We start from the raw sequence: 27,226 nt of genomic DNA, 5'->3' as shown, positions 1-27,226 counted from the left end.
CCCCACCCTGCCCTGCCCTCAGCCCCGCCCAGGAGAGAGAGATGCAGACAGGGTCTGAGAACACCTTTATTGTGCATGTCCCCCGCAGAGCAGCCTCAGGTGTCCTGGTAGTAGTTGTTGAAGTTGATGCGCAGCAGAAAGTCCTCCAGGTGGGGCTGGTAGCCGCGGTTCACCAGCTTGGTCACCACTAGGGACCCGTGAGCCGCTCAGGCTTCTGCCCATGGTGGGAGCCCCGCCCTGCCCCCCCACAGCCCTCCCAGCCAGGGTGGGCCTCACCTTTGAAGAGAAAGTGGGAGTAGTACTTGAAGGTGTTGTAGGACTGCTGCATGAGTGCAAAGTTGGGGTGCTCTGCACCCCGCGGGCCCCCAGCGGGGCCCCAGGCTTGGGAGATGAGCTGGCTGCGGAACTTGAGCACGAGGCTGAAGATGCTGTGGATGACGTTCATGACAGGCGCCGCCTTCTCCGTGAGCAGGCCCCTGCGGGGAGGCAGTGCTGCTGGGTGGGCTCAGCCGCGACCACAGGGATGCAGCCGCTGCCCGGGCCTCACCTGAAGACGGCCTTGTGCAGGTACTCTGCGTGTGCACGCTGGATCTCCTCCAGGTCGCTCACGGTGGCCAGCCTGGCCCTGAACTCGCACCAGGTGACGTGCAGGATCTGGTTGGCGATGTAGCCCTGGATGACCTTCACGAAGTGCTGCATTTCATGCTTGAACAGCTGCAGCTGGCGGAACTGCACGGAGCTGGCCATGTGGCTCAGCAGGGCTGGCAGAGGGCAGAGGGCAGAGGTGAGCGCAGCCTCAAGCCAGGGGTGTGGGGCGCCGAGCTCCGGTGGGGCCTCACCTGTGCGCTTGAGGTGGAAGCAGATATCCTTGAGCGCCCACATCATGAGCTTCAGCTGCAGCAGGAAGGAGAAGACGCCGCTGTACTTGCTCAGGCAGCCCTCAGTGATGACAACATTGAGCGGCCAGTCCACCTACAGGGACACACGGCTCAGCAGGTGTCCCACGGGCAGCCCCTGTCCCATCCCCGTGACCGGGGCTGCTGCTGACCTTGTACCTGAGCTCCAGGCAGCTGAGCACATCTGGGGCGTTGGGGGCAAACACCTCGGGCAGGTACTTGAGGGCGAGGGAGAGGTTGGAGGCGTGCGGGGCGTCCCCATGCAGGCTGCACTGCAGGGCCTTGCTCAGCACAGAGTTCAGCACCAGCGGGTTGAGCAGCTCCCCGGGTGTCTGCCCGGCCCCAAGCTGGGCAGAAAAGGGACCAGTGTCCCCAGGAATCCCAAGCACATGCCTGGCACTCACTGGCGCCCCATGGGGCTGTGGGCCTGCAACCAGTCTCCCCTTTCCCACGGCCTCCCCTCTACCACTGGCCCCACTCCATGTCCGGAGATCACCTTCTCAAAGAGGAGGTCGCTGAGGGACTGGGCGAACTCGCCGTCCTCCATCAGCAGGAAGTGCCGCAGCGCCTCGTAGTGCGCCTCCAGGTGCAGCTCCACAAAGAAATAGTCGACGGCAGCCTTGTTCACCAAGGAGATGCTGGCAGGAGGGAGCTGGAGTCAGGGCGGGCCAGGACGGGCTAGGTGGGCGGGCTGGGGCGGGGGCACTCACTGGGCGGCCAATGGTGCCGTGATGGAGTGCTTCATGAGCACGGGCAGCGTCAGCAACTCGCTCAGCTGCACGGCAGTCTCATCCGCGGCAGACTGGACCTGGGGGTCCACGGGAAAGGCGAAGGCCCGGGGAAGCACAGGGCGCAAAAGGTGAGCGATGGGTGGCTCAGCTGCAGGAGATGAAGCACATACTGGGAACCAGCGGCCCAGGGCTCCACCCCCGCCCACAGGAGATGGAGCAAGTGCTGGGAACCGGCCAGCCCAGGGCTCCCTGCCAGCAGTAGCTGCTGCACTCACACATGGACTCGTAACTGTCCGGGTACCGCTCCAAGTGGTACTGCCCTGCCAGGCCTGCCAGGTAGGCCTGCTCACCGCCCTGAGCCTCCGCCGCCAATGCCGCCTCCTCACCAGGGCCTGGGCTGCTCTGGGCAGCTGCGTTTTCCTAACAAAACACCAGCCTCAGAACCACCTCCCCACCACACGCTTCTGCAACTCCCAGCTCGAGCCAAAAAAAGGAAAACCGCATGTGGGACCCACCCGCGTGATAACCTGGAGGGACGGAGCCTCCCTGCCTGCTGTGGGACCCCCCAGGCTGCATCCACCTAACCTGTGAGTTCAGTGGCTCCTCAGCGTCCCCGCTCCTCCCAGGGCCTGTGTGGACACAAGTGGACAAGAGGGCGTCAGGGCCGAGCGCCTGTGAAGGGGATGGAGCAGAGCCGCTCCCGGCTCAAGCAGCCCCTCCCATGTCCCCCAAACAGCAGCCCAGGTCCTGGCTGGCAAAGGAGGCCTGAGGGGAGCTTCACATGCCACCAACCCCACCGCCTGCCTACCTCCCAGGCTGTGTGGGTCCCACAGTCCCAATCCTGGCCACCAGCCACCCTACTCTCACCTAGTTCTTCAGAGACGCCGTCTCCCGGGGTGTTGGGCGACCATGGCTGGGTGGGAGCCACGTCTGACACGTTCTCCCCGATGCTGATGCTCTCCTCCCGGCAGCCTGAGCTGAGGGAGGACAGAGATGGCCCCACTTCTACAGGCAGCCGTGACCCACAGTCCAGCACAGTGCTCTGTGCTCCCAGGCTGAACGCTGACTGGGACGTGTGGCCAGCGGGGCTCTGTTGGGGCCTGGGTGTGTTGGGCTCAGCTTCTGGTGAGACAGCCCCCAGCATCATGTGGGGCGGAGGGACGGGTGCATGGGTGTTCCACCGTGGCCGGGTGGAAACCACGTCCGACACAGGCTCCCCCAAGCTGATGCTGGCGTCAGACACGTGTCTGTGGGTGTTCCACCGTGGCCGGGTGGGAACCACGTCCCACACAGGCTCCCCCAAGATGATGCTGGCGTCAGACACATGTCCATGGGTGTTCCACCGTGGCCGGGTGGGAGCCACGTCCGACACGTTCTCCCCGACCCTGATGCTGGCGTCGGACACGTGTCCATGGGTGTTCCACCGTGGCCGAGTGGGAGCCACTTCTGACACGGACTCCCCCAAGCTGATGCTTGCATCGGACACGTGCCCGTGGATGTTCCACCGTGGCCGGGTGGGAGCCACTTCTGACACGTTCTCCCTGACCCCGATGCTGGCGTCAGACACGTGCCCGTGGATGTTCCACTGTGGCCGGGTAAGAGCTGTTTCAGAAGCATAGCCCCCTGTGGGAAGACCACCTCCTGACTCATGCCCGAAGAGCTGCTCTGTGGGCTGGCTGCTCCCCTCCTTCAGAGCGGCACGCCTGGGTGGGTGTGAGGGGGACAGAGCCACCTGCAAGGTGGAGCCACAGGCATCCAGCTTCCCACAACTGTCCTCCCACAGCTGTGGCCCTGAGCTGCCCAAGTTGCACTCTGCAGCCTGCAGGGGTCCTGGTGCAGGTGAAGCGGCCACAGCTGGCCTCAGGACAGTACTAAAGTCGTACTCCTGTGGCCTGGAAGGCTGAGTGCTGGCTGCTGCGGGTGCCTCCCCAGGAGCTGAGGGGGGCAGGTCCAAGTTGATGGTCTCCAGCGCTGCCTCCAGGAGAGGGACCATGCCAGTCTGCACGGACTGCTCAGCCCCTGGGCCCACAGGTAGGAAGTCTCCAATGCTGAGGCTGTCAGAGAAGGGTCCGGCCTCCTCCGCCTGCTGCAGCCCTGTGCCACCAGCCCCCATTGCTCGAGGCTTAAGGGACTGTGGGGTCGGCAGGCCTGGCCTGTTCCGGCCATCCCAGGCAGCTGAGTGTTGCTCCGCAGGCCCAGCATCACAGCCTTGGTCTCCCTCTGGGTCCTCAGGGCCCGGAGATGCGACCTGAAACACAAGTGACATCAAGACCCAGTCTGGTCTCAGGCTCCCCCAGCCCTCGAACTGTCCCCCAAGTTCAGCTGTGCAGCCATGACCGACATGAGGTGCCCAGGGCTATGGGGAAACCACCAGGCCCGGCACCCCTGGCTCAGAGCTAGGGCACCCTGGGTTCCGCTCCACCGCTCACCTGGGGGTGCACGCTCAAGAGGACATCTGGCGGCTCCTGGGGCTGGTGAGCCTCAGACATTGCTCTCAGCATCTCCTGTAAATTCAAGCCAGAGGGGTGACCAGCAGAGCTGGAGTCAAGCACGGCCCCTACTGCCCATGGCAGCTGTGTGTACTGAACCAGACAAGGCTTGTGCTGGGCTCCACTGGGACCCTGGGCCTGCAGAAAGTACTTCAAAACCACGCGCTCCTCAGCGCCTGTATCTGTGCAATTTGGTGGCACGCAGGGAGAGAGACAGTGCTCTGCTGCCAACACGAGAGCCGCCAGCCCTCTCCTAGAAGAGCACACAGGTCTGTGTGCAGTCTCGGGGGTGCCCAGACCCCCAGAGCCCAGGGAAAGAGTGCCACCTAAAGCCACAGAGATACCTGAATGTGTTTCTCATCTTCTAAGAGAAAACGAAGCCGTGCACTCTCCAGTCGGTGCCTCTGGATTCGCCACAGCGCCTTCTGCTCCCGACGAGCTGCCTCTGCAGAGAGCTTGCTGTAGTGGTCGACCAGCGCCTGCCTGAAGCCACACCCAGAGAGGACACGGCCACAAGTCACCCCACCCCATCCACCTGGTGCCTCTCAGGCCAGGATGGTTCCCCGTAACAGAGGCCCCAGTGGGCCCTTGCCCCCCAGTCTCCCCCTACCAGGGGCTGATAGCTCTGGACCCTCACAGCACCTGCAGGGCAGCACCAGGCAGGCCCTTCCACCTGCCAGGCTGGGAGACCCTGGTGAGTCGGTGCCCAGCCAGGGCTCAGCAACGTCTGCTGGATGAATAGCGGAATGAGATCCTGTGTGGCCTGAAGCAAGGGGTGAGCAGGAGGCCGAGGGCCCCAGGCCCCGAAGACGTAAGGCCTTTTCCCCTTCTACAGGTACAAAGCTGAGAACTGAAGACTAATGCAAAAAAGCACGTGAGGCAAAACCAACACAAACGCTTTATTTGCTGAACTCAAAGCCTGCCTCACTGTGCCCCATGATTTTGAGCTTCTCACCAGCAGGCAACTGGGCTCAAACCTGGACTGGCCAGCTCTAATTTGGCTGCCACAGGCCAGAGACATAGTGTCTAGGCCTGGTTTTATCCATGTGTTAACAGGACAGTCTTGACGGACATACGTGAACAGGTATGCATGCATAAATGCATACACAGACGTGCTTGCACACAGGCACGTGCACCCCTCCACACATATCCCTCAGGGGCTCCATAAACAGATCTAAGGTTGGGACAAGAGCATCGCGTGGCACTGAGCAGGAAGCGGCCAGTCCCTCCCATAAGAGGCTCTCTCCAAAACCCCGAACAGCCCCTTGAAGGCTCCAGCACTACTCAGCCTAGGGACAGGCTGATGACAGCACAGGGAGACAGACTCAGATGCCGAGTGGGACAAACACTCTGTCTCGGCCGGGCGCAGTGGTTCACGCCTGTAATCCCAGCACTTTGGGAGGCCGAGGCAGGTGGATCACCTGAGGTCAGGAGTTTGAGACCAGCCTGGCCAACATGGTGAAACCCCGTCTCTACTAAAAATACAAAAAATTAGCTGGATGTGGTGGCAGGCACCTGTAATCCCAGCTACTTGGGAGGCTGAGGCAAGAGAATTGCTTGAATCTGGGAGGCAGAGGTTACAGTGAGCAGAGATTGTGCCACTGCACTGCAGCCTGGGTGACAGAGCGAGACTCCGTTTCAAAAAAAAAAAGCCCTGTCTCAGACCAGTAACAGACTTAAAAATAAATAAGGGGGGATGTTTAGAAAGATAATAGAGACAGGACCCCAAACAATATGCAGGCCTCGCCTGGACCCTAATCCATACAAACTACCCACAAGACCACACGCAGGACGGCTAAGGACACCTGGATATGGCAGAATGGCTACAGCCACTCTGGGTTCAGCACATTGGTCTTTCTACCTTAATGTTGCTTGAAGGTTTTCAAAAAAAGTAAAATCATCAGTAAGATTAAGCCAGAGCTACGGGGCCCCTGCCACACTGCACCCCTAAGCCTGGAGCCCCGGCTGCCCTACCTCGCCTTCCTCTCCAGCTCCTCCTCCAGGGACTTCAGCCTCCTTTCCCTGTCTCGGAGCTCACGGGCGTAGCTGAAGTCATCATCCAGCTCCTCCTGCCTGGCCGCCTGGCGTCGCTATAAAACACAGCCTGGCCTGTGAAATCAGGACTCACGGGCCTGACCCCGCAGGGACAGGTCCTACCCACCTCCTGGTCCTTCACAAACTGTTCTTTCAGCCTCTGAAACTGCTCGCGCTTTCGGGCGTCCAAGGCCATCCGTTCTGACATCTGCCGGTCTACATAGGGACAGTAAGGGGTGCAATGTCACAAGGAGGCCCCAGCAAGGACCCCCGAAACTGCAGAAGGGAGGACTTGGGGCCACTCACCACTCAGTGCACTCAGGACCCTGGATGCTGCTTCCCGGGCATGAGCAATTAATTCTTGTTTTGCAATTTCCATACGTAATTCCTGAGAAAGACAACTGGTTAAACAAAGCATCCTGGCCAGGCGCAGTGGCTCACGCCTGTAATCCTGGCACTTTGGGAGGCCAAGGTGGGTAGATCACCTGAGCTTAGGAGTTTGAGACCAGTCTGGACAACATAGCAAAACTCCACCTCTACTAAAAATACAAAAATTAGCCAGGTGTGGTGACGGGCGCCTGTAGTATCAACTATTTGGGGGGCGGGGGATGGGGGGAGCTGAGGCAGGAGGATCTCTTGAGCCTGGGAGGTGGAGGCTGCAGTGAGCCATGTTCGAGCCACTGCACTCCAGCCTCCTGGCCCACACAGTGAGACCCTGTCTCAAAGAAAAAAAAACCTAATCCTCTGACCCCTCACCTAGGATGCCCAGGACACCTGTGGACTCAGGGCCGGCAGGGGAGACACATGGTCCAAGGGTTCGGGGAGGGACCAGGTGATGGCAGGACAACCCCCCCGCCACCCCTCCCCCACCCCCAGGCTCTCAGCAGTGGCAAAGCAGGCTCCAGGCCATGGACGGGAGCTGACCGGCTCTCACAGAGACATCTGGGGCTGAGGACCCCAGGCTGTGTGTGCCTACCCTGGAAGGAAACCAAGGGGCCTGAGAGAGGGGGCTTCCCCACTCAGCCTCATAGGCCTGCCCCTGCCCAGGTATCCCTGCTGCCCACCAGGCACTGGGCCAGAAACGGTGTTCCTCGGAATGGCACTGACTGTACTACCGAGCCCCTCCCAGAGGACACAGGAGAGGCGTGGCTCGTCCCTGACACGCTGTCCCTTCCCAGCAGAAGGGGGACTTGCAAAGGCCATCTGAGTACAGGACCACAGGCCCTGCCGCCCTGGAGTGCAGCCAGGACTGTCTGTCCACAGCCGGCGGGCCCAGGGGAAGCCCCAGCATAGTTTCCCACGCCAGCAAAACCTGGGCTTCAGGCTGAGCCACCCAAACCCAGGAGGAGAGAACAGAGCCCCTGCCTGGCATCTGGCTCCAGGATATTCGTCTCAGCTCCCCCTTGGAACCCACCCCGGCCACCGCCAGGACAGAAAATGCCAGAAGGGAGGCCCCCATCTTGCACAGCCCTCACGGTCCACCCCACCAACCTGAGACCCCAGGAAGCAGAGGTGGGGCAAATAAAACCCCCGAGACCCGTGGTGCCACGCACCTTCTCCTCCTTGCTGACAGAGCTGTGGCGGGCCACCCTCTCCATGCGCCCGACGTAGACGGCACAGTCCTTCTCAATCTCCTTCAACTCCTCGAGGGAGAAAATCACTGAGATCCGGGGGACGGGGACGTCGGACCAACAGAGGTAATGCTGCCAAAGGTGATGTAGGCACAGCCACCAGCATTCAGCCCCAGCCTCAGACTCAGCCCCGGGGAAGACTGGCCCCTCCCCTCCCCATGCGTGAGCCCCTCCTCACCCGGGGGCAGCAGAGCTTCAGCAGGTTAATGGTCTTCCCGCAGACGTACACGTCGTGGGCAATGTGCTTCAGAAACACGGGAACACAGTCCTCCACCTCTTTGGAGATGAGCACGTAGCCATGTGTCCAGTACGACTTATCTAAGGTGGGGCGAACACCAGGGTGGCCGGCATGGCCGTGGCCCTGAACCCAGGCCCACAGGCACAGACCCCTGCCCCGCAACCAGCTGCCACCTACCTCGGAAGCTGAGGTACTCATGGTTCACCTGAATCATGAACTCGCCATAAGCGTCTCTGAACACACCGCTGTACACCCAGTCGTGGATGAACCTGCAATCGGGGAGCAGCAGGGGTAGGCACGGTCAGCAGAGAGGTAGGTGGGGCCGGCAGTGAGGGGCAGGGTGGGGCGAGGCTGTAAGGGGCGGGATGGGGGTGTGGCCGTCAGTAAGGGGCGGGGTGGGGCATGGTCGTCAGTGAGGGGCGGGGTGGGGCGTGGCCTTCAGTGAGGGGCGGGGTGGGGCGTGGCCTTCAGTGAGGGGCGGGGTGGGGTGTGGCCATCCATGAGGGGTGGAATGGAGTCGGGGCAGGGTAGGGGCTGTGGAGTGGGGTTGGGGTTGGGGGTTGGGGGCTCCTGCCCAGGCCACCTATCCTGCCCTCTCCTTCCTGTGTGATCCCCACATTCAGCAGGTGTCTGACAAGGGACTGCTCTCAAGTGTCTGTCTGGTGGGAGTGCATGCCCGCCCAGCCCACCGCCCACCGCCCACCGCCCACCGGGTGTAGGGCTCGCAGCTGGTCTTCAGCAGGGACAGCAGCACAGGGTAGTGCTCGTTGCTGCAGTTGTGCAGCGCCTCCTGGTAGAGGTAGGACAGCAGCTTCACACCCTGCAGACCACAAAGGGGGCGGGGGGGGGGCAGCTCAGTGCACCCAGCCCTGGGAGTCAGATGCAGCCCTGCCGGCAGCAGCCCCCCAGGGACACGCTCAGTCGCCCCCTTTCCTGGAACCCGCCAGGCTGACACACTCGGCAGGGACGCACAACTCACGGTGGGAAACGCAGCCCTGGGGCCTCCTCCGCAGGTGCCTGGGAGCACAGCACCAACGCCACAGAGCTCGGCCAGGTACCTAGACCCAGAGGCAGGATCAGACCAGGTGACCAGGCTCAGGGTCCCCAGGCCTGGATCAGATCATGAGCAAAATCTCCATGTATCTTCATGCTCCCTGGAGCAACTGACTTCAGATGCAGTCTTTAAAAACCACATGCACCCCAACGACCCAGAAATGGGCTCCCTGGAGGACTTGTGCCCAGCCCTGGGCCTCTGCACTGTCCACACAGACCCACTGAAGTACCCACACCCAACAGGCCCCTCCCTCCCAGGCTCTGGCCAACACACTAATCACCCTGATCCTCCCACTTCCGGGGGCTGCACCTGAGAGCCCCTCCCATCCACACAGTGGCACCAAGCACCTGCCACAACTCGCGCCTTCACAGCCCAGGCTCCCCTGCCCCACGGTGTCTCAGCCCTTGGGTCTCCTCAGGGCTGCCACATTCTGCTCCTCTGCCTGGAAGGTCGCCTCTCCCACTGCTCCCAATGCCCAACTCCTCACTCTTCCTCGTCTGACAGCACTTGCCAGTAGCTCCCCAGCCTGGTTGCTCAGTAACCAGCTTGTGTGTACCAGAAGCCACATCCCTAGGGACCCTGTGTGCCAATTAGGCAGGAGCCACCAGGCCTGGAGGGCCTGGATGGGGCCAGCTGTGGTAGGCCCATGGGAGACACACCCACTCTGCCTGGCACCTGGTGAACTCGGCCAGCCAAGGGCCATCCAGTCACCTGCTGAGGGCTGTTCTCACAGGCCCTCCTTGCCAGGAAGCAGAGCAAACCCTCCATCACCCAGCAAGCTCCATGCCACTCCTGCAAAGTCCCCTGCTGAGGCTCACCTGAGCTGCCGGCCCAGTTTCTTGAAGAGAAAACCAATGGTGAGGAGGCTCAGGGTGGGCGAAGTGGAAAGGACACAGGCCCGGTAATACTGGAGGTACCTCCTCAGGCCACTGGTGAAGGCCTGTGGGCAAAGAGGCTGGGAGGAGGGCGGCCAAGCACATGGACGCAGCTGTGACCAGGGCCTGAGGGGCACCAGTACTGGGCACAGCGCTTTGTTTCCTGCCTCAGCTCTGGGCTCCATTTCCAAGCAATGGGCCTCTGTGAGCCACGTCCCACCACTGGACCAGGTGGAAATGTGGCCCGTCCACAAGAAGCCAGAAGCTGTGGCCCCCCCCCAACCCTTCCTCTCATCTGAGACCAGCTGCCCCAGGGGCGTGGCATAGGGGTTGAGGGGTGAGGGGGGAAATGGCGGCTGCGCTCTGTGCAGACACTAGTGCTGTGAGAGCTGCGTCTGCTCGGACCACAGTGGTCTCAGTGGCACCAGCATCCTGGGCAATGCCACAGCAGCAGGCCCTGCAGGTCACACCAAGACAGGCGCACCCTGGACCAATCTCAGTCCACCCACCCCGGAACCCGCCTGGCCACGCCTGCCAGATGAGTGGGAACCACAGTCCAGCCCTTCTCAGTGTCCCTGCTCTGCCCCCTTCTCCACCATCTGCAGCCCTCAAGTCCCCCAGGGCTGAGCCTCTGCCTAGAAGCTCTCCCCGTCCCATGCAGCTCCCACCATGCCACCTCCACAGCCCGTCTAAAGCCTAAACCTCACCACATCCCACCATGCCACCTCCACAGCCCGTCTAAAACCTAAACCTCACATCACCCCACCTACAGCCCCCGCTGTGGCAGCAACAGTTGAAGGAGGCTGCGCCGCCTGGCTCCTCCAGTGCTCTCTGCCCACCTTCCGAACACCCTCCTCACAGCCCCCAAATTACCCATCATCCGCCTGCCTATTCTCTCCCAATCAAGGTGCAGCCTCTGTCCCATGGGTCTCTACTCAGCATATGAGCCAGCTTCAAGACTCACCAAAGAGCGGCTTCCGGAGCCAGACTTGGCTCAGAACGCCCAGCAATGTAAATTCACCCAACACGAGGGCCGGGCAGTGTCAGTCATCCGCAATGTGCCGGGCCCACTGGGGAGCAGGCGGCAAGGGCCCCACTAACGCCTTTCCTGCCTCGCATGCCCCGAATGCTGGCTGCACCTGCCTCCCACACACCCCAGGGCCCACACGCATCTGCCCCAGGTTTCCAGTGAGGTAAAACATCTTCACTGACCCATCCCTCACAAGCCACTATTGGGTTTCAGATGTTAGCAAGGAAAGAAAAGGTTTAGACTGTCTGGTCCTGCAGAAGGACTTCTGAGATTCTCTTTTCCAGGTCGTGTGCACCGTTCTCACAAGGATGTGTGACAGCCACGAGGCAGAGGCCGTACCTGGAACACGAGGCCCTTGCTGTACGAAGAGTCCAGGACCGGCTGCAGAGAGAAGTGACTCAGGCGCGTGTAGCAGGTCCCATACTCGGCCACCTCCGAGAGCAGGCTGCTGATGCTCTCGGGAGACGCTCCCGACACGTGGACACCCCGCTTCACCACAAAGGCCTGGGCCGGCTGCACAGGGGTAGAGGACACTGCTCAGAGGCCAGGCACCCAGACCCCCAGGAAGGTGCCATCTCCTTCCACCCTTGCACCCAACCCCACACCACCTAGAGTGCCCCCAGGACCCAAAAGCAAACGCCCAGAAGGCGCACCCAGAACTCCTACACTGAGGGACAAAAACGTACAAACCAAAACAAGGCACAAATTCTCACCACACTGAAAAATACATGTTTAAAATGCCAAGTGTAGAAAAGGGTAGGAAACAACAGAACACCTTCCACAGGACACAAGTACACAGACAGCCTCCTAGGGCAGAAGCTATAAAACATGTTTGCCGTGAGACCCGCTCATTCAACTCTTCGGGATGAAAGAGCGGAAACGATGGAAGATGCACAAAGACTCACCACAGCACATTCCCCGCAATGTGTTTGTAACCAGAGAGTGGAGACCCCCAGTAGAGGGCTCATGACAACCGAAACGAACGGGGTGCAGCAGAAGCCAGGAGGGAGGTTACAGCTGCAAATACGCACGTTAGAAAGGAAAAGGGATATCCCACATTACAAGGAAACAAGATACTAAATCACAACAGCACTGTGTATATCCTAAAGAGATATTTTAAAAAGAGCTGTTAGGCCAAGCACAGTGGCTCACACATATAATCCCAGCACTTTGGGAGGCTGAGGCAGGAGGATCACTTGAGCCCAGGAGTCTGAGACCAGCCTGGGCAACATAGCGAGACCCCCATCTCTACAAAAATTTTAAGTTAGGCCAGGCATGGTGGCTTACGTCTGTAATCCCAGCACTTCAGGAGGCCGAGGCGGGTGCATCACTTCAGGTCAGGAGTTCGTGATAAGCCTGGCCAACATGGCAAAGCCCCGTCTCTACTAAAAACACAAAAATTAGCCGGGCATGGTGGTGTGCACCTGTAGTCCCAGCTACTCAGGAGGCTGAGGCAAGAGAATCGTTGAATGTGGGAGGCAGAGGTTGCAGTGAGCTGAGATTGTGCCACTGCACTCCAGCCTAGGTGACAGAGTGAGACTCCGTCTCAAAAAAAAAAAACAAAACACACAGACATCTCTAGGCTGGGTGTGGTGGCTCTTGCCTCTAATTCCCGCACTTTGGGAGGCCCAGGCCGGCGCATCACGAGGTCAGGAGATCAAGACCATCCTGGCCAACATGATGAAACCCTGTCTCTACTAAAAATACAAAAAGTTAGCTGGGCGTGGTGCTGCACACCTGTAGTCCCAGCTACTCAGGAGGCTGAGGCAGAAGAATCATTGAATGTGGGAGGCGGAGGTTGCAGCGAGCTGAGATGGTGCCACTGCACTCCAGCCTGGGCAACAGAGCAAGACTCCATCTCAAAACAAAAAAAAACAAAAAAAATTTAAAATTAGCTGGGCGTGGTGGTGCAGGCCTGCTGGTCCCAGCTACTCAGGAGGCTGCGGCAGGAGGATCAATTTGAGCACAGGAGGTTGAGGCTGCAGTGAGTCATGTTTGAACCACTGCACTCCAGCCTGGGTGATCCTGTCTCAAAAAACAAAACAAAACAGGCTGGGTGCAGTGGCTCACATCTGTAATCCCAGCACTTTGGGAGGCTGAAGCAAGTGGATCACTTGAGGTCAGGAGTTTGAGACCAGCCTCACCAACATGGTGAAACCCCCATCTCTACTGAAAACAAAAACTAGCCGGGTGGGGTAGTGCACACCTATAATCCCAGCTACTCAGGAGGCTGAGGCAGGAGAACTGCTTAAACCCAGGAGGAAGAGCTTGCAGTGAGCCGAGATTGTGCCACTGCACTCCAGCCAGGGCAACAGAGCGAGACTCCATCTCAAAAAAAAAAAAAAAACAGCAGTTAAACCCAAAACTAGCAGAAGAAAACAAATGATAATTAGAGCAGAAATAAATACAGAGTAGGCCAAGCGCGGTGGCTCAAGCCTGTAATCCCAGCGCTTTGGAAGGCCGAGGTGGGTGAATCACTTGAGGTCAGGAGTTTGAGGTCAGGAGTTTGAGATCAGCCTAGTCATCAACACGTGAAACCCCATCTCTACTAAAAATACAAAAATTAGCCAGACGTGGTAGTCCACACCTGTAGTCTAAGCTACTTGAAAGGCTGAGGCAGGAGAATTGCTTGAATCCAAGGGGTGCAGGCTGCAGTGAGCTGAGATCGCATCACTGTACTCCAGCCTGGGAGACAGAGTGAGACTGTGTCTCAGAAAGAAAAAAAAAATACAAAATAGAAAAACAATAGAGAGAACCAAACAAAAAGTTGGCTCTTTGAAAAGATCAACAAAATTGACAAGTCTTAGCTAGAATAATTAAGAAAAAACACGACTATGGGCTGGGCGCGGTGGCTCATGCCTGTAATCCCAGCACTTTGGGAGGCCAAGGCAGGTGGATCACGAGGTCAGGAGATCAAGACCATCCTGGCTAACACGATGAAACCCCATCTCTACCAAAAATACAAAAAATTAGCCGGGCATGGTGGCGGGCCCGGGAGGCGGAGCCTGCAGTGAGCCGAGATAGCGCCACTGCACTCCAGCCTGGGTGACAGAGCAAGACTCCGTCTCAAAAAAAATTAAAAAATTAAAAAAAATTTTTTTGAAAAGATGACTATGAAAGAGAAAAAAATCAAATTACTAAAATCAGAAATGAAAAATAGGGGCCGGGCATGGTGGCTCACACCTGTAATCCCAGGACTTTGGGAGGCTGAGGCAGGCAGATCACTTGAGCCCAGGAGTTCAAGACCAGCCTGGGCAACACGGCAAGACCCCATCTCTATAAACATTTTAAAAATGAGCTGGCTGGGCCTGGTGTGGTGGTTCACACCTATAATCCTAGCACTTTGGGAGGCTGAGGTGGGCGGATCACTTGAGGTCAGGCGTCCGAGACCAGCCTGGGCAACGTGGTGAAACCCCGTCTCTACCAAAAATACAAAAATTAGCCGGCCATGGTGGTGTGCACCTGTAATTCCAGCTACTCGGGAGGCTGAGGCAGGAGAATTGCTTGAACCTGGGAGGTGGAGTTTGCAGTGAGCGGAGACCATGCCATTACACTCCAGACTGGGCAGCAGAGCAAGACTCTGTCTCAAAAAAAAAAAAGAAAAGAAAAAATGAGCTGAGTGTGGTGGCACATGCCTGTAGTCCCAGCTACACAGGAGGCTAAGGTGGGAGGATTGAGATGCAGCCTAAGAGGTCGAGGCTACTGTGAGCTGTGACAGTGCCACTGCACTCCAGCATGGGCGAAAGAGTGAGACCCTGTCTCAAAAAACAAGAGAAAGAGTCAGGGTTGGTGCCACAGAATAAGGCTATCCCCACAACAGACAAGATGAGCCGCGAGAATGGTGTTGAGAACAGGCGCCGTCAGCGCCGACAGCAGCTGGAGCTTGCTGGTGAGCACTTTTCTGGGGCAGTCACTGGCTGTGCTTCTAGTCCATTCTGAAGTCTAAGAATGGCCACCATAAAAGAACATTTTTTTTTTTTTTTTTGAGACGGAGTCTCGCTCTGTCGCCCAGGCTGGAGCGCAGTGGTGCGATCTCGGCTCACTGCAAGCTCTGCCTCCCAGGTTCATGCCATTCTCCTGCCTCAGCCTCCTGAGTAGCTGGGACCACAGGCACCTGCCACCACGCCCGGCTAATTTTTTGTATTTTTAGTAGAGACAGGGTTTCACCGTGTTAGCCAGGATGGTCTCGATCTCCTGACCACGTGATCCGCCCACCTCGGCCTCCCAAAGTGCTGGGATTACAGGCGTGAGCCACCGCGCCCGGCCAGAACATTTAAGACCAAAGAAGGAAAAAGCTGCAGAACAAGACTTCCTATTTCTGAATAAATCCATTTACGGCTTCAGTGTCCAGCAAGAGGGCTGGCTAAACTGCAGCTGGTGCCAGAACCAGCAAGTCCCGGACCCATCCCGGATGACACCATGGTCCAGTGAGAAGAGCAGCGCAGACCCCAATCTTGGGACGCTCTCGGCAGGCAGGTGCTCCTCCCGAGCGATGGGAAGGCTCGGAAGGCGCCTGGCACTTCTCCAAGATGGAAATGGAAATGGGGGAAGGGACATTTCCTATCGCTTTGCCGACAGTAATAAACATGTTATTTCTCTGCAGTTTTTTAAAAGAACGTTAACACTTTTTAGAACCAAAATGGAATGACGCTATCATCACTGGTGGCCCTCGAAGATGGCCTTCCCTGCCACTCCCCACTCCCTGCACTGGGGCTTGTTCTGCCCTGTAAAGGGCTGGGCAGTGCCTGGTAGAGAGGGGGCCAGCCCCATGCCGCTGTGGCCGGGAGTGAGCAGCTCTCACCTGGCAGAGGGAAAACGTGGCAGACACGACCCCAATCAAGACGTTCAGCACATCTTTCACCAGCTCACACTCCTTCACCAGCACGGGCTGTGGGGCCTGTAGGACGCCCCCAGCAAGCAGTTGAAGCTCCCCTTGGCGGAGCCTGCAGAACTTGTCGAAAGCGTCCCTTCCCGCCTCTGTCAAGTAAGGCTCCTCTCTGTGGCCAGGGGGGCTGCGAGGGGGGCAGAAGAGAGGCCATGAGCAGACGTGATGACCTGCACCTCAGCACCAGCATACTTTCTCTCGGGAATGGGCACGAACAGAAGAACGGAAGTGATTCAAAACAATAAACTCTAAGAAACGCAGCCATGTACAAATGCCAACTCACCACCCAGCCTTTTGTGGATGATACTGCTGTGAACACCAGCACAATCAATTCTATCAGGACAACTCATGTGGAAATGTGTCCAGGGCACCTGCCTGGGGTCCTGGGCATGGCTGGGGGTATCCGACGGGCCCAGCCCTGGAAGAGCACCCCAGGCCACGCCAGTGGCCCTTGGGGTGGTGACTTACTCATAAAGTATTCTTCTGTTAGAAACAAAACAAGGTTTGTACACCCATGTACACAGCAGCATCCACAACCCTGTTCACGGCAGCATCATCCACACCCAAGTCCACGGCAGCATCATCCACACCCAGGTCCACAGCAGCAGCATCCACGCCCCTATCCACAGCAGCATCATCCACACCCAGGTCCACGGCAGCATCCACACCCATTCACAGCAGCATTATCCACAACCCCGTCCACAGCACCATCCACACCTGTTCACGACAGCATTATCCACACTCAGGTCTGTGGCATCATCCATACCCATGTCCATGGCATCATCCACACCCCTGTCCACAGCAGCATCAGTCACACCTGTCCAGGGCAGTATCCACACCCTTATCCACTGCAGCCACACCCGTCCACGGCAACATCATCCACACCCCCATCCACTGCAGCATCATCCACACCCCCATCCACGGCATCATCCACAGTCCCGTCCATGGCAGCATCATCCACACCTCTGTCCACGGCAGCAGCACCCACATCCCTGTCCATGGCAGTATCCACACCCCTGTCCATGGGAACATCATCCACACCCTTATCCACTGCAGCATCATCCACAACCCCACCCACGGCAGCATCGACACCCCAGTCCACGGCAGCATCCACACCACGGTGCACAGCAGCATCATATACACCCCTGTCCACAGCAGGATCCACACCCAGGTCCACAGCATCATCCACACTCCTGTTCACGGCAGCATCCACACCCCTGTTCATGACAGCAGCATCCATATCCCTGTCCACGGCAGTATCCACACCCCTGTGCATGGGAACATCTCCACACCCTTATCCATTGCAACATCATCCACACCCCCATCCACGGCATCATCCACACCCCTGTCCATGGCATCATTAACACCCCCATCTATGGCAGTATCCACACCACAGTCCATGGCAGCATCCACACACCTGTTCACAGCAGCATCACATACACCCCGGTCCACGGCAGCATCATCCACACTCCTGTCCACGGCAGCATCCACACCCATTCACGACAGCAGCATCCACGCCCAGGTCCATGGAAGCATCCACATGCCTGTCTACAGCAGCACCCACACCCCCATCCACAGCAACATCATCCACAATAGCCAGGGGTAGAGGAGCCTGAGCACCCAGCAGAAGAGGATAAATACAGGTGGCCCATGCAGACCCCCGCCCATCATTCAGCCTTATAAAGGAAGGCAGCTCAGACACATGCTCCAGAAAGGACGGCACTCAAGGACGCCACATGGAGTGCAGTGAGCCATCACAAAACACTGTCTCCACAGGGACAGCGCTCGAGGATGCCGCGTGGAGTGAAATGAGCCATCACAAAACACTGTGTGACTCCACTTACATGAGGTCCCTACAGTGAACAAAATCCTAGAGACAGAAAGTGGAGGCCGGGCGCGGTGGCTCACACCTGTAATCTCAACACTTTGGGAGGCCAAGAAAGGCAGATCATGAAGTCAGAAGTTCAAGACCAGCCTGGCCCAAATGGTGAAACCCTGACTCTATTAAAAACACAAATACTAGCCAGGCATGGTGGCAGGCGCCTGTAATCCCAGCTACTCGGGAGGCTGAGGCAGGAGAATGGCTTGAACCCAGGAGGTGGAGGTTGCAGTGAGCCAAGATCGTGCCACTGCACTCCAGCCTGGGCAACAGAGCAAGACTCCGTCTCGGGAAAAAAAAAAAAAAAAAAGTGGAGTGAATGGGAAGCTGTTTAATGGATTCAGAGTTTCCTGCAGATTTGCTGTGCAGCAGTGAAAATACACACAGCATTACAAAGCGGTACAACTGGTTAAGACGGTAAAAACATTATATAAATTTTACTACCCCACCTCAAAAAAACTGTAAGAGATGGATACAGAAAAAAAACTCACAAATTTTCTTTTTTTTTTTTTGAGATGGAGTTTGAGACCAGCGTGACCAACATGGAGAAACCCCATCTCTACTAAAAATACAAAATTAGCCAGGCGTTGTGGCGCATGCCTGCAATTCCAGCACTTTGGGAGGCCAAGGCGGGCAGATCACGAGGTCAGGAGATTGAGACCATCCTAGCTAACATGGTGAAACCCCATCTCTACTAAAAATACAAAAAAATTAGTGAGCCAAGATCACACCACTGCACTCCAGCCTGGGAAACACAGCGAGACTCCATCTCAAAAAAAAAAAAAAAAAGAAAGAGGGAGAGGGAGAAAGGAAGGGGAGAGGGAGAAAGGAAGGAGAGAGGGGGAGAGAGAGAGAGAGAGAGAGAGAAAGAAGAGAGAGAGAGAGAGAGAGAGAGAGAGAGAGAGAGAGAGAGAGAGAGAAGAGAGAGAGAAAGAAAGAAAGAAAGAAAGAAAGAAAGAAAGAAAGAAAGAAAGAAAGAAAGAAAGAAAGAAAGAAAGAAAGAAAGAAAGATGGCTCAAGCCTATAATCCCAGCACTTTGGGAGGCCGAGACGGGCGGATCACGAGGTCAGGAGATCGAGACCATCCTGGTTAACACGGTGAAACCCTGTCTCTACTAAAAAAAAAATACAAAAAATTAGCCGGGCGCGGTGGTGGGCGCCTGTAGTCCCAGCTACTCGGGAGGCTGAGGCAGGAGAATGGCGTGAACCCGGGAGGCGGAGCTTGCAGTGAGCTGAGATCCGGCCACTGCACTCCAGCCCGGGCGACAGAGCGAGACTCTGTCTCAAAAAAGAAAAAAAAAAAAAAAAAAAGAAAGAAAGAAAGAAAGAAAGAAAGAAAGAAAGAAAGAAAGATTGATTGATTTATGAGGGAGCGTTTGGGGGACCTAGTTTGTTTAGGATGAAAGGAGTTGCCTAATTATGGTGAGCTGAAGAATGTTCCAGGTGAAGGGAACCCGGTGTTGGAAGGTTCTGAGTTTTTACAAACATTAGCCAAGCATGGTGGTGGGTGACTGTAATCCCAGCCACTCAGGAGGCCGAGAGAGGGAGAATTACTTGAACCCGGGAGGCAGAGCTTGCAGTGAGCTGAAGATGGTGCCACCGCACTCTAGCCTGGGCAACAGAGTGAGACTCCACCTCAAATAAATAAATAAATACCAAAAAAAGAGAAAATAAATACTATTAGCAGACATGTACAGAATACAGCAATAACTTGTAGGGCCAGTTTTTAAACATGTGAGGGATTGGCAGAGAGCAGGACCATGAGATTTGCTTTGACTGATGCAACAGCAGGAAGTGACACGGCAGGAAGGCGCAACAGCAGGAAGTGACACGGCAGGAAGGTCCTGGCAGTCAGGATAAGGCCACCACCACTGTGCTGGGAGGCAGGCAGACAGTCATCCCTGCAGGAATCTTCATGTCAGGAAAGCATGCCTGCCCGCGGGCACATGCTCCTGTCCAGGCTGCAACAGCCCAGGCACTGCGTCCCAGAGCACTCGGCTCCCGGCCAGCCCTGACTCTTTCACCCAACACTCCCCAAACCGGTACCCACAGGATCACCAGTGGACTGGATGTGAACGGGGCATTCCATGGCCAAACATTTGGGGAAATATGTATTATTCTTTTTTTTTTTTTTTTTTGAGATAGTCTCACTCTGTCGCCCAGGTTAGAGTGCAGTGGTGCAATCTCGGCTCACTGCAAACTCTGCCTCCCAGGTTCAAACAATTCTCGTGCCTTAATCTCCTGAGTAGCTGGGATTACATATGCCACCATGCCCAGCTAATTTATATATATATATGTTTGTTTGTTTTTTTGAGACGGAGTCTCACTCAGTCGCCCAGGCTGGAGTGCAGTGGCGCGATCTCGGCTCACTGCAAGCTCCGCCTCCCAGGTTCACGCCATTCTCCTGCCTCAGCCGCCCGAGTAGCTGGGACTACAGGTGCCCACCACCATGCCCAGCTAATTTTTTGTATTTTTAGTAGAGACGGGGTTTCACCATGTTGGCCAGGCCGGTCTCAAAATCCTGACTTCAAGTGATCTGCCCACCTCAGTCTCCCAAAGTGCTGGGATCACAGCTGTGAGCCACCGTGCCTGGCCAAAATGCATATTCTCTATCTGGGTTCTGGGGGTTATCAAAAGATGCCACCACATTAAAGACTCTGAGAGGCCCTGAGTGCAGAGGCCTCTGGACCCAGATGAGCCAGGGAGTGAGTGGCTACTGCATCCGGAGAGCAAGCTGCTGGCACCAGTCAGGGAAAAGCTGCTGCAGCTGGAGCTTCTCATCGCCCAGACTGCCACTCCCAACTCCTCCAGACACGGATAGAAAAGGCTCCTTCATCAGCACCCTGTGCCCAGTGAGCATTTCTTCCTGGCACTAACTACACAGCCTGCCAGGCAGCTCTCAGGCACCTCTGACTGGTCGTAAGGACATAACTTAGCTGCTCCGACTGCTCTGCCCGGCAGGTGTGATCTGGTTACTGGGTGGGGAGGTGAGGCCTCCTTAAAGGCTGTTAGTGGCCGGGTGCGGTGGCTCAAGCCTGTAATCCCAGCACTTTGGGAGGCCGAGACGGGCGGATCGCAGTCAGGAGATCGAGGCCATCCTGGCTAACACAGTGAAACCCCATCTCTACTAAAAAAATACAAAAAACTAGCCAGGCGTGGTGGTGGGCGCCTGTAGTCCCAGCTACTCAGGCGGCTGAGGCAGGAGAATGGCGTGAACCCGGGAGGCGGAGCTTGCAGTGAGCTGAGATCCAGCCACTGCACTCCAGCCTGGGCAACAGAGCGAGACTCCGTCTCAAAAAAAAAAAAAAGGCTGTTAGTGTTTTCCCCTCTGCATCTCTCTTAACTCCCAGGACTCAGTCAATGTGGGACACTAGCTTAGGTTCCTAACTCATCACAACTGCCTGGGACCCTGAGTACACAACGCCCCCCACACACCCCACCCAAGGCCACGCTCATGCAGGGGTAAGGGCACTGCATGCCAAGGCAAAGAAGGGCACACACCAGCCGACTCGCTCCCAGCACCTCCGCTTGCTGGCCTCATAGGTGAGTGCGGCTTCCCACAGGTCCACGTCTGGGGTCACGCTGGGCTCAGACTGAGAATCAGGAGTCAGGTTGGATGCTGACTGGAATCCTTCGTCTTCCCACTGATCCACACTCGGTGGGACCTGGAGACACAGGGAAGGGCAAACCGCCACTCATTCCTGTGTCCACATTTCATCCAAGGGCAATGAGAATTCCAGGAACTTCATCCACCTAGTTCCATTGACTTGTTAGAGGCAAAGACCTATCAAAATGTTTCTTCTGTTTTTCTCAAGCACATGTGTACCATATAATGTTTTCCCCCAATGAGCCATTTAAGGAATTAAACAAAATAATTTGTCAAGGCTGCCAATTTCCAATTCCATATAACACATAAGCCTCAGTGGAACTTACAGTGAAACTTTCTGAGATGCCTCTGACCTGGAAATTCCATTGTGGGGAACCCCGAATAAAAAAATCACACTAAACATTAAAAAATTACTGTACACCGGGGCCAAGCACGGTGGCTCACACCTGTAACTCCAGCACTATGGGAGGCTGAGGCGGGTGGATCAGCTGAGGTCAGGAGTTTGAGACCAGCCTGGCCAGCATGGTGAAACCCCATCTCTACCAAAAATACAAAAATTGGCTGGGCATGGTGGCGGGCACCTGTAGTCCCAGCTACTCAGGAGGCTGAGGCAGGAGAATTGCTTGAACCCGGGAAGCAGAGGTTGCAGTGAGCCAAGACTGCACCCCTGCACTCCAGTCTGGGCAACAGAGCAAGACTGTGGGCAGCAAGCCACCCAGGTGCCAAGGCGAGAGACCGAGGGCACAAGCCATTCCGGTATAATAAAGAAAATATATAAAATCAGAATTGTAGGCTGGGCGTGGTGGCTCACACCTGTAATCCCAGCACTTTGGGAGTCCAAGGCAGGCGGATCACGAGGTCAGGAGATCAACACCATGGTGAAACCCCGTCTCTACTAAAAATACAAAACATTAGCCGAGTGTGGTGGTGCGCGCCTGTAGTCCCAGCTGCTGAGGAGGCTGAAGCAGGAGAATGGTGTGAACCCAGGAGGTGCAGCTTGCAGTGAGCCGATATCGCGCCACTGCACTCCAGCCTGGGCGAGAACGAGACTCCGTCTCAAAAAAAATAAAAAAGCGCCGGGCACGGTGGCTCAAGCCTGTAATCCCAGCACTTTGGGAGGCCAAGACGGGCGGATCACTAGGTCAGGAGATTGAGACCATCCTGGCTAACCCGGTGAAACCCCGTCTCTACTAAAAAATACAAAAAACTAGCCGGGCAAGGTGGCAGGCGCCTGTAGTCCCAGCTACTCCGGAGGCTGAGGCAGGAGAATGGCGTAAACCTGGGAGGCGGAGCTTGCAGTGAGCTGAGATCCGGCCACTGCACTCCAGCCTGGGCACTGGGCGACACAGCGAGACTCACTCTCAAAAATAAATAAATAAATAAAATTAAGCCGGGCGCGGTGGCTCAAGCCTGTAATCCCAGCACTTTGGGAGGCTGAGACGGGCGGATCACAAGGTCAGGAGATCGAGACCATCCTGGCTAACACGGTGAAACCCCGTCTCTACTAAAAAATACAAAAAGCTAGCCGGGCAAGGTGGCGGGCGCCTGTAGTCCCAGCTACTCGGGAGGCTGAGGCAGGAGAATGGCGTGAACCCGGGAGGCAGAGCTTGCAGTGAGCTGAGATCCGGCCACTGCACTCCAGCCTGGGTGACAGAGCGAGACTCCGTCTCAAAAAAAAAAAAAAAAATAAATAAATAAATAAATAAATAAATAAATAAATAAATAAAATTAAATTAAATTAAAAAGCAAAAGAAGAACAGTTATACTAGATATAAATCATAGATATGATTATATGTGACCATTAATCATTAGTTTGTAGCAATTACTCTTTATCCCAACATCATAATAATCTTCACTCTACAATTATAACTTAGGAGAAACCAGGCCATACAGAGACAGAAGCTGAAGGGACAGGGTGAGAAGTGACCAGACGACTAAGAGCCTTCTGTTATGCCCGGGCAGGGCCACTAGAGGGCTCCATGGTCTAGTGGTAACGCCAGCGCCTGGGAAGACGCCGGTTACCTAGCCGTAGCGTCAATGTCAAGGAAAAGCACCCGCTACTTAGCAGACAGGGGCGGCGGGGTGGGGGGTCTCCCTTTCCCCGGTGGGGGAGTTAGACAAGACTCTGCTCCACCACCTCTTGTGGGGGGCCAGATATCAGTCAGGCCCGCCCGCAGTTATCCAGAGGCCTAAATGTCTCCCTGCGATGCTGTGCTTCAGTGGTCACGCTCCTGGTCCGCTTTCATGTTCCATCCTGTATGCCTGGCTCTGCCTTCTAGATAGCAGTAGCAGATTTAGTGAAAAGTCTCTGAAATGCAGAAATAATGGTGTAAGTTGTCTCCTCTCTCTCTCTTTCCGCCTCGGCTGCCAAACAGGGAAGGGTCCCCTGTCCAGTGGACGGACACATGACCCACATGACATTACCTATCACTGGAGATGGCTCATGCTCCTTACTCTGCCCCCTTGTCTTATATCCAATAAATAACAGCACGGCCTGGCATTCGGGGCCACCACCGGTCTCTGTGTCTTGGTGGTAGTGGTCCCCCGGGCCCACCTGTTTTTTCTTTTATCTCTTTGTCTTTTGCCTTTATTTCTACAATCTCTCATCTCCACACATGGGGAGAAAAACCCACAGACCCTGTAGGACTGGTCCCTACACAAGACTCCATCTCAAAAAAAAAAAAAAAAAAAAAATCAGGCCAGGCTCACGCCTGTAATCCCAGCACTTTGGGAGGCGGAGGCGGGCGGATCACGAGGTCAGGAGATCGAGACCATCCTGGCTAACCCGGTGAAACCCTGTCTCTACAAAAAAATACAAAAAACTAGCTGGGCGTGGTGGCGGGCGCCTATAGTCCCAGCTACTCAGGACGCTGAGGCAGGAGAATGGCGTGAACCTGAAAGGCGGAGATTGCAGTGAGCTGAGATCCGGCCACTGCACTCCAGCCTGGGCGACAGAGTGAGACTCCATCTCAAAAAAAAAAAAAAAAAAAAAATCAGGCCAGGCTCACGCCTGTAATCCCAGCACTTTGGGAGGCCGAGGCGGGTGGATCACGAGCTCAGGAGATCGAGACCATCCTGGCTAACACGGTGAAACCCTGTCTCTACTAAAAACACAAAAAATTAGCCAGGCGTGGTGGCGGGCGCCTGTAGTCCCAGCTACTCGGGAGGCTGAGGTGGGAGAATGGCGTGAACTTGGGAGGCGGAGCTTGCAGTGAGCCAAGATCGTGCCACCGCACTCCAGCCTGGGCAACAGAGCAAGGCTCTGTCTCAAAAAAAAAAAAAAAATCAAATCAAATTAAAAAAAATACAAATACAAAAAAATATAAAAATTAGCTGGGTATGGTGACACACGCCTGGAGTCCCAGATACTCAGGAGGCTGAGGCAGGAGAATCACTTGAACCCAGGAGATGGAGGTTGCAGTGAGCCGAGACCACACCATCGCACTCCAGCCTGGGCAATAGAGCGAGACTTGTCTCAAAAACAAAACACAAACTGCTGTACACCAAGACATTTGCTGTAGCATTAGATATGTTTATAAATTGTCTAGCTATCTCACAGGAATAGAATGACTAGTAACAATGTATCCTTTGGGCAACACTGATAAAGCAAGAAAATACGAAACTCAAATGAGGAGCTACACGGGACCATGGGAAAGCCTCAGGCAACAGACAGCAAAAGCATATCCAATTGCACGTATCACAAAACGTGAACACTTTTGCCACATGTGGCTACTGAGCACTTGAAATGTGGCTTGTGGGGCTGAGGAACTGAATTTTTTATTTTGTTTTAATTAACTTAAATTTAAATGGCAGCTCTAGAAGGCAGAGGAGGCTTAATGACATGCCCCGTTAGGTAAAAATGAAAAGCAGCACGTTGCTTTGACCGGTAGGTGGGCAGCACTGTCCTTGCAGAGCAGGGTGGCCGCCAGTAAGTCCACTCCAGTAGCCCCACCCCACAATGCAGCCACCAGACTATCCCCCCTTTTACCAGGATAAAAGGAAGGTCACTGGGCCAGGCGCAGTGACCTTAATTCCAGCACTTTGGGAGGCCGAGGTGGGTGGATCAACTGAGGTCAGGAGTTGGAGACCAGCCTGGCCAACATGGTGAAACCCCGTCTCTACTAAAAATACAAAAATTAGTTGGGCATGGTGGCTCATGCCTGTAATCCCAGCTATGCAAGAGGCTGAGGGAGGAGAACTACTTGACCCCGGGAGGTGGAGGTTACAGTGAGCCGAGATCGCACCACTGCACTCCAGCCTGGGCAACAGAGCGAGACTCCATCTCCAAAAAAAAAAAATTAGCCGGGCGTGGAGGCAGGTGACTGTAATTCCAGCTACTCGGGAGGCTGAGGTACGAGAATTGCTTGAGCCCAGGAGGTGGAGGTTGCAGTGAGCCAAGATCACGCCACTGCACTCCAGCCTGAGTGACAGAGTGAGACCCTGTCTCAAAAAAAAAAAAAAGAAAGTCACAGAAAGCATTTTCCAAACCCCAAGAAAGGTGAAAGAGGAAAAACCAAACATTCTACCTTAATGGCCAGCCCAGAGAGGTCTGCATTGTCTGGCACGGGGGGCAGGCCCAGTCGGACGTCCATGTCGTCAGTGCGGCTGTGCACAAGGGCCCCGAAGAGCGAGACCCGGGTGTCTCTCTCAAACCTGTCACCACAAGAGTCACCAAATGAGAAGAGCCCGACGGTGGGCAGGCCGGTGCCTGGAGCAGCCTCCATAACCTGAAGTGTTTCCTGGATCATGCTGTGACACAAACACTCTTCTCTGGAGATCAGAGACTGAACTTCCGTCTCAAACACACTCAGGTGGTCGCAATCATAGCCGCTATACGGAACGTTTCTCCCCACGTGCTTGTTGTTAAGGAAGTAGTCTCGATTTCTCGGCAGAAGTTGAGGGGGACCACTCCCTGCCAGCTGAACCAGGAGGTCCAAAACAGACCCCACCTCCAAAAGCGGACAGCAAGGGGCTGCTTCAAGCTCCTCCACAAGCTCCTCCAGACGGTCGGCCTCGGGGCCCAGGCCACCCACTCTCAAGTCAAAGGACAACATGAGGATCTTGTTTCTCGCTGGTAGTTTTGACATGTCAGGCTGCAGCTGTGGAGTCTCATCTTGAAAAAGATTTGTGAAAAGCGCATTGTAGGCCACCTTCTTGAGGCTCCGCTTTGCCCTCTTCCGGTTCACACTGCGCTGGCCCAGGTGAGTCTTGGCAGCCGGCAGGAGGGCCTCACACAGGTCGTCGAACAGCTGCGTGATGCTGGCCATGCCCCTTCTCAGCTCCGGGCCCCCGGCGTGTGGGAAAACACCTCACCCGGGCTTCACTCACGCTCCGGAAGACGGAGTGAGAGAGGGTCTGAAGGGGCTGAACGACAGGCGGCCTCTCCAACGCCGCAGCTCAGAACGGGTATTTTTTAAAGGAGGTTTTGCGGTTGCTCTACTCAGAGTAAACACGCCCTGCCCTCCCCAGCCCAAGCACGCTGCCCGGCGCCCGGCAGCCCCCCAGAAGCCAGCTTGGCGTTTCTTCCAATTCAGTAGCCCTCAACCTTTAGGGAGTCACAGAACCATGGCAAACCCGAAGAACGAAACGCGCGCCCGCGCAGTACAGCGCACGAACTCGGCTTTGCCCCGTTCTTCGGGCCCCACGAGAGGAGACGACCAGGAGAGGGTGCCACTCCGAGACTCGTGGGCAGCGGAGAGTCTGGGGGCGCAGCCGGGTGGTTCCCGGCCTGCACGTCCACCCGTTCTCCAGGCGTCACCTGTGAAAAAGCCCACCGCTCCCGCTCCCGCCGCCTCCGTCACGTCACAGCAGCGCGAACGTGAAGAGCGCTAGGGCGGGCGCGCCGGAAATACGTCACGGGAACGCCGGCTGCGCGTG

The 27,226-nt window shown here is 56.2% G+C and overlaps 1 protein-coding gene across 3 annotated transcripts; it reads right to left on the bottom strand.

The window, feature by feature from the left end:
• Window positions 1–56: 56 nt before the first annotated feature.
• Window positions 57–27,174, bottom strand: TUBGCP6 (tubulin gamma complex associated protein 6). Of its 3 annotated transcripts, none has more exons than XM_050745791.1 (25): window positions 25,876–27,174; window positions 21,244–21,407; window positions 15,780–15,990; window positions 11,318–11,491; window positions 9,892–10,013; window positions 8,999–9,077; window positions 8,730–8,839; window positions 8,197–8,288; window positions 7,960–8,099; window positions 7,704–7,853; window positions 6,457–6,538; window positions 6,278–6,366; window positions 6,091–6,206; window positions 4,461–4,599; window positions 4,057–4,131; window positions 2,495–3,875; window positions 2,213–2,256; window positions 1,903–2,047; window positions 1,607–1,796; window positions 1,393–1,534; window positions 1,049–1,243; window positions 840–972; window positions 548–761; window positions 277–476; window positions 57–187 (listed from the first exon to the last, which is right to left on the bottom strand). In XM_050745791.1, exons 1-25 carry the CDS (start codon window positions 26,614–26,616, stop codon window positions 96–98), a joined length of 5,220 nt encoding a protein of 1,739 aa, XP_050601748.1. In that variant the 5' UTR covers window positions 26,617–27,174; the 3' UTR covers window positions 57–95. The 3 variants fall into 3 exon arrangements, with proteins under 3 accessions (XP_050601748.1, XP_050601749.1, XP_050601750.1); XM_050745792.1 differs by having other exon boundaries at window positions 1,607–1,775; XM_050745793.1 differs by lacking the exons at window positions 57–187; window positions 277–476; window positions 548–761 and having other exon boundaries at window positions 846–972; window positions 1,056–1,243.
• Window positions 27,175–27,226: the final 52 nt, after the last annotated feature.

The sequence above is a fragment of the Macaca thibetana genome, chromosome 10, assembly GCF_024542745.1.
Source record: "Macaca thibetana thibetana isolate TM-01 chromosome 10, ASM2454274v1, whole genome shotgun sequence".
Taxonomy (NCBI): domain Eukaryota; kingdom Metazoa; phylum Chordata; class Mammalia; order Primates; family Cercopithecidae; genus Macaca; species Macaca thibetana.
This window is presented reverse-complemented; position numbering and strand designations above follow the sequence as displayed.

Bases quoted from the DNA above. Each gene is read 5' to 3' on its own strand.
- TUBGCP6 (XM_050745791.1), bottom strand. From the start codon at position 26,616: ATGGCCAGCATCACGCAGCTGTTCGACGACCTGTGTGAGGCCCTCCTG. The intron at 9,078-9,891 runs GTGAGCCTCAGC...CTCTGGGTCTAG, and splicing joins AAACTGGGCCGGCAGCTCAG to GTACCTGGCCGAGCTCTGTG. The intron at 1,797-1,902 runs GTGAGTGCAGCA...GCTGGTTCCCAG, and splicing joins GGACAGTTACGAGTCCATGT to TATGTGCTTCATCTCCTGCA.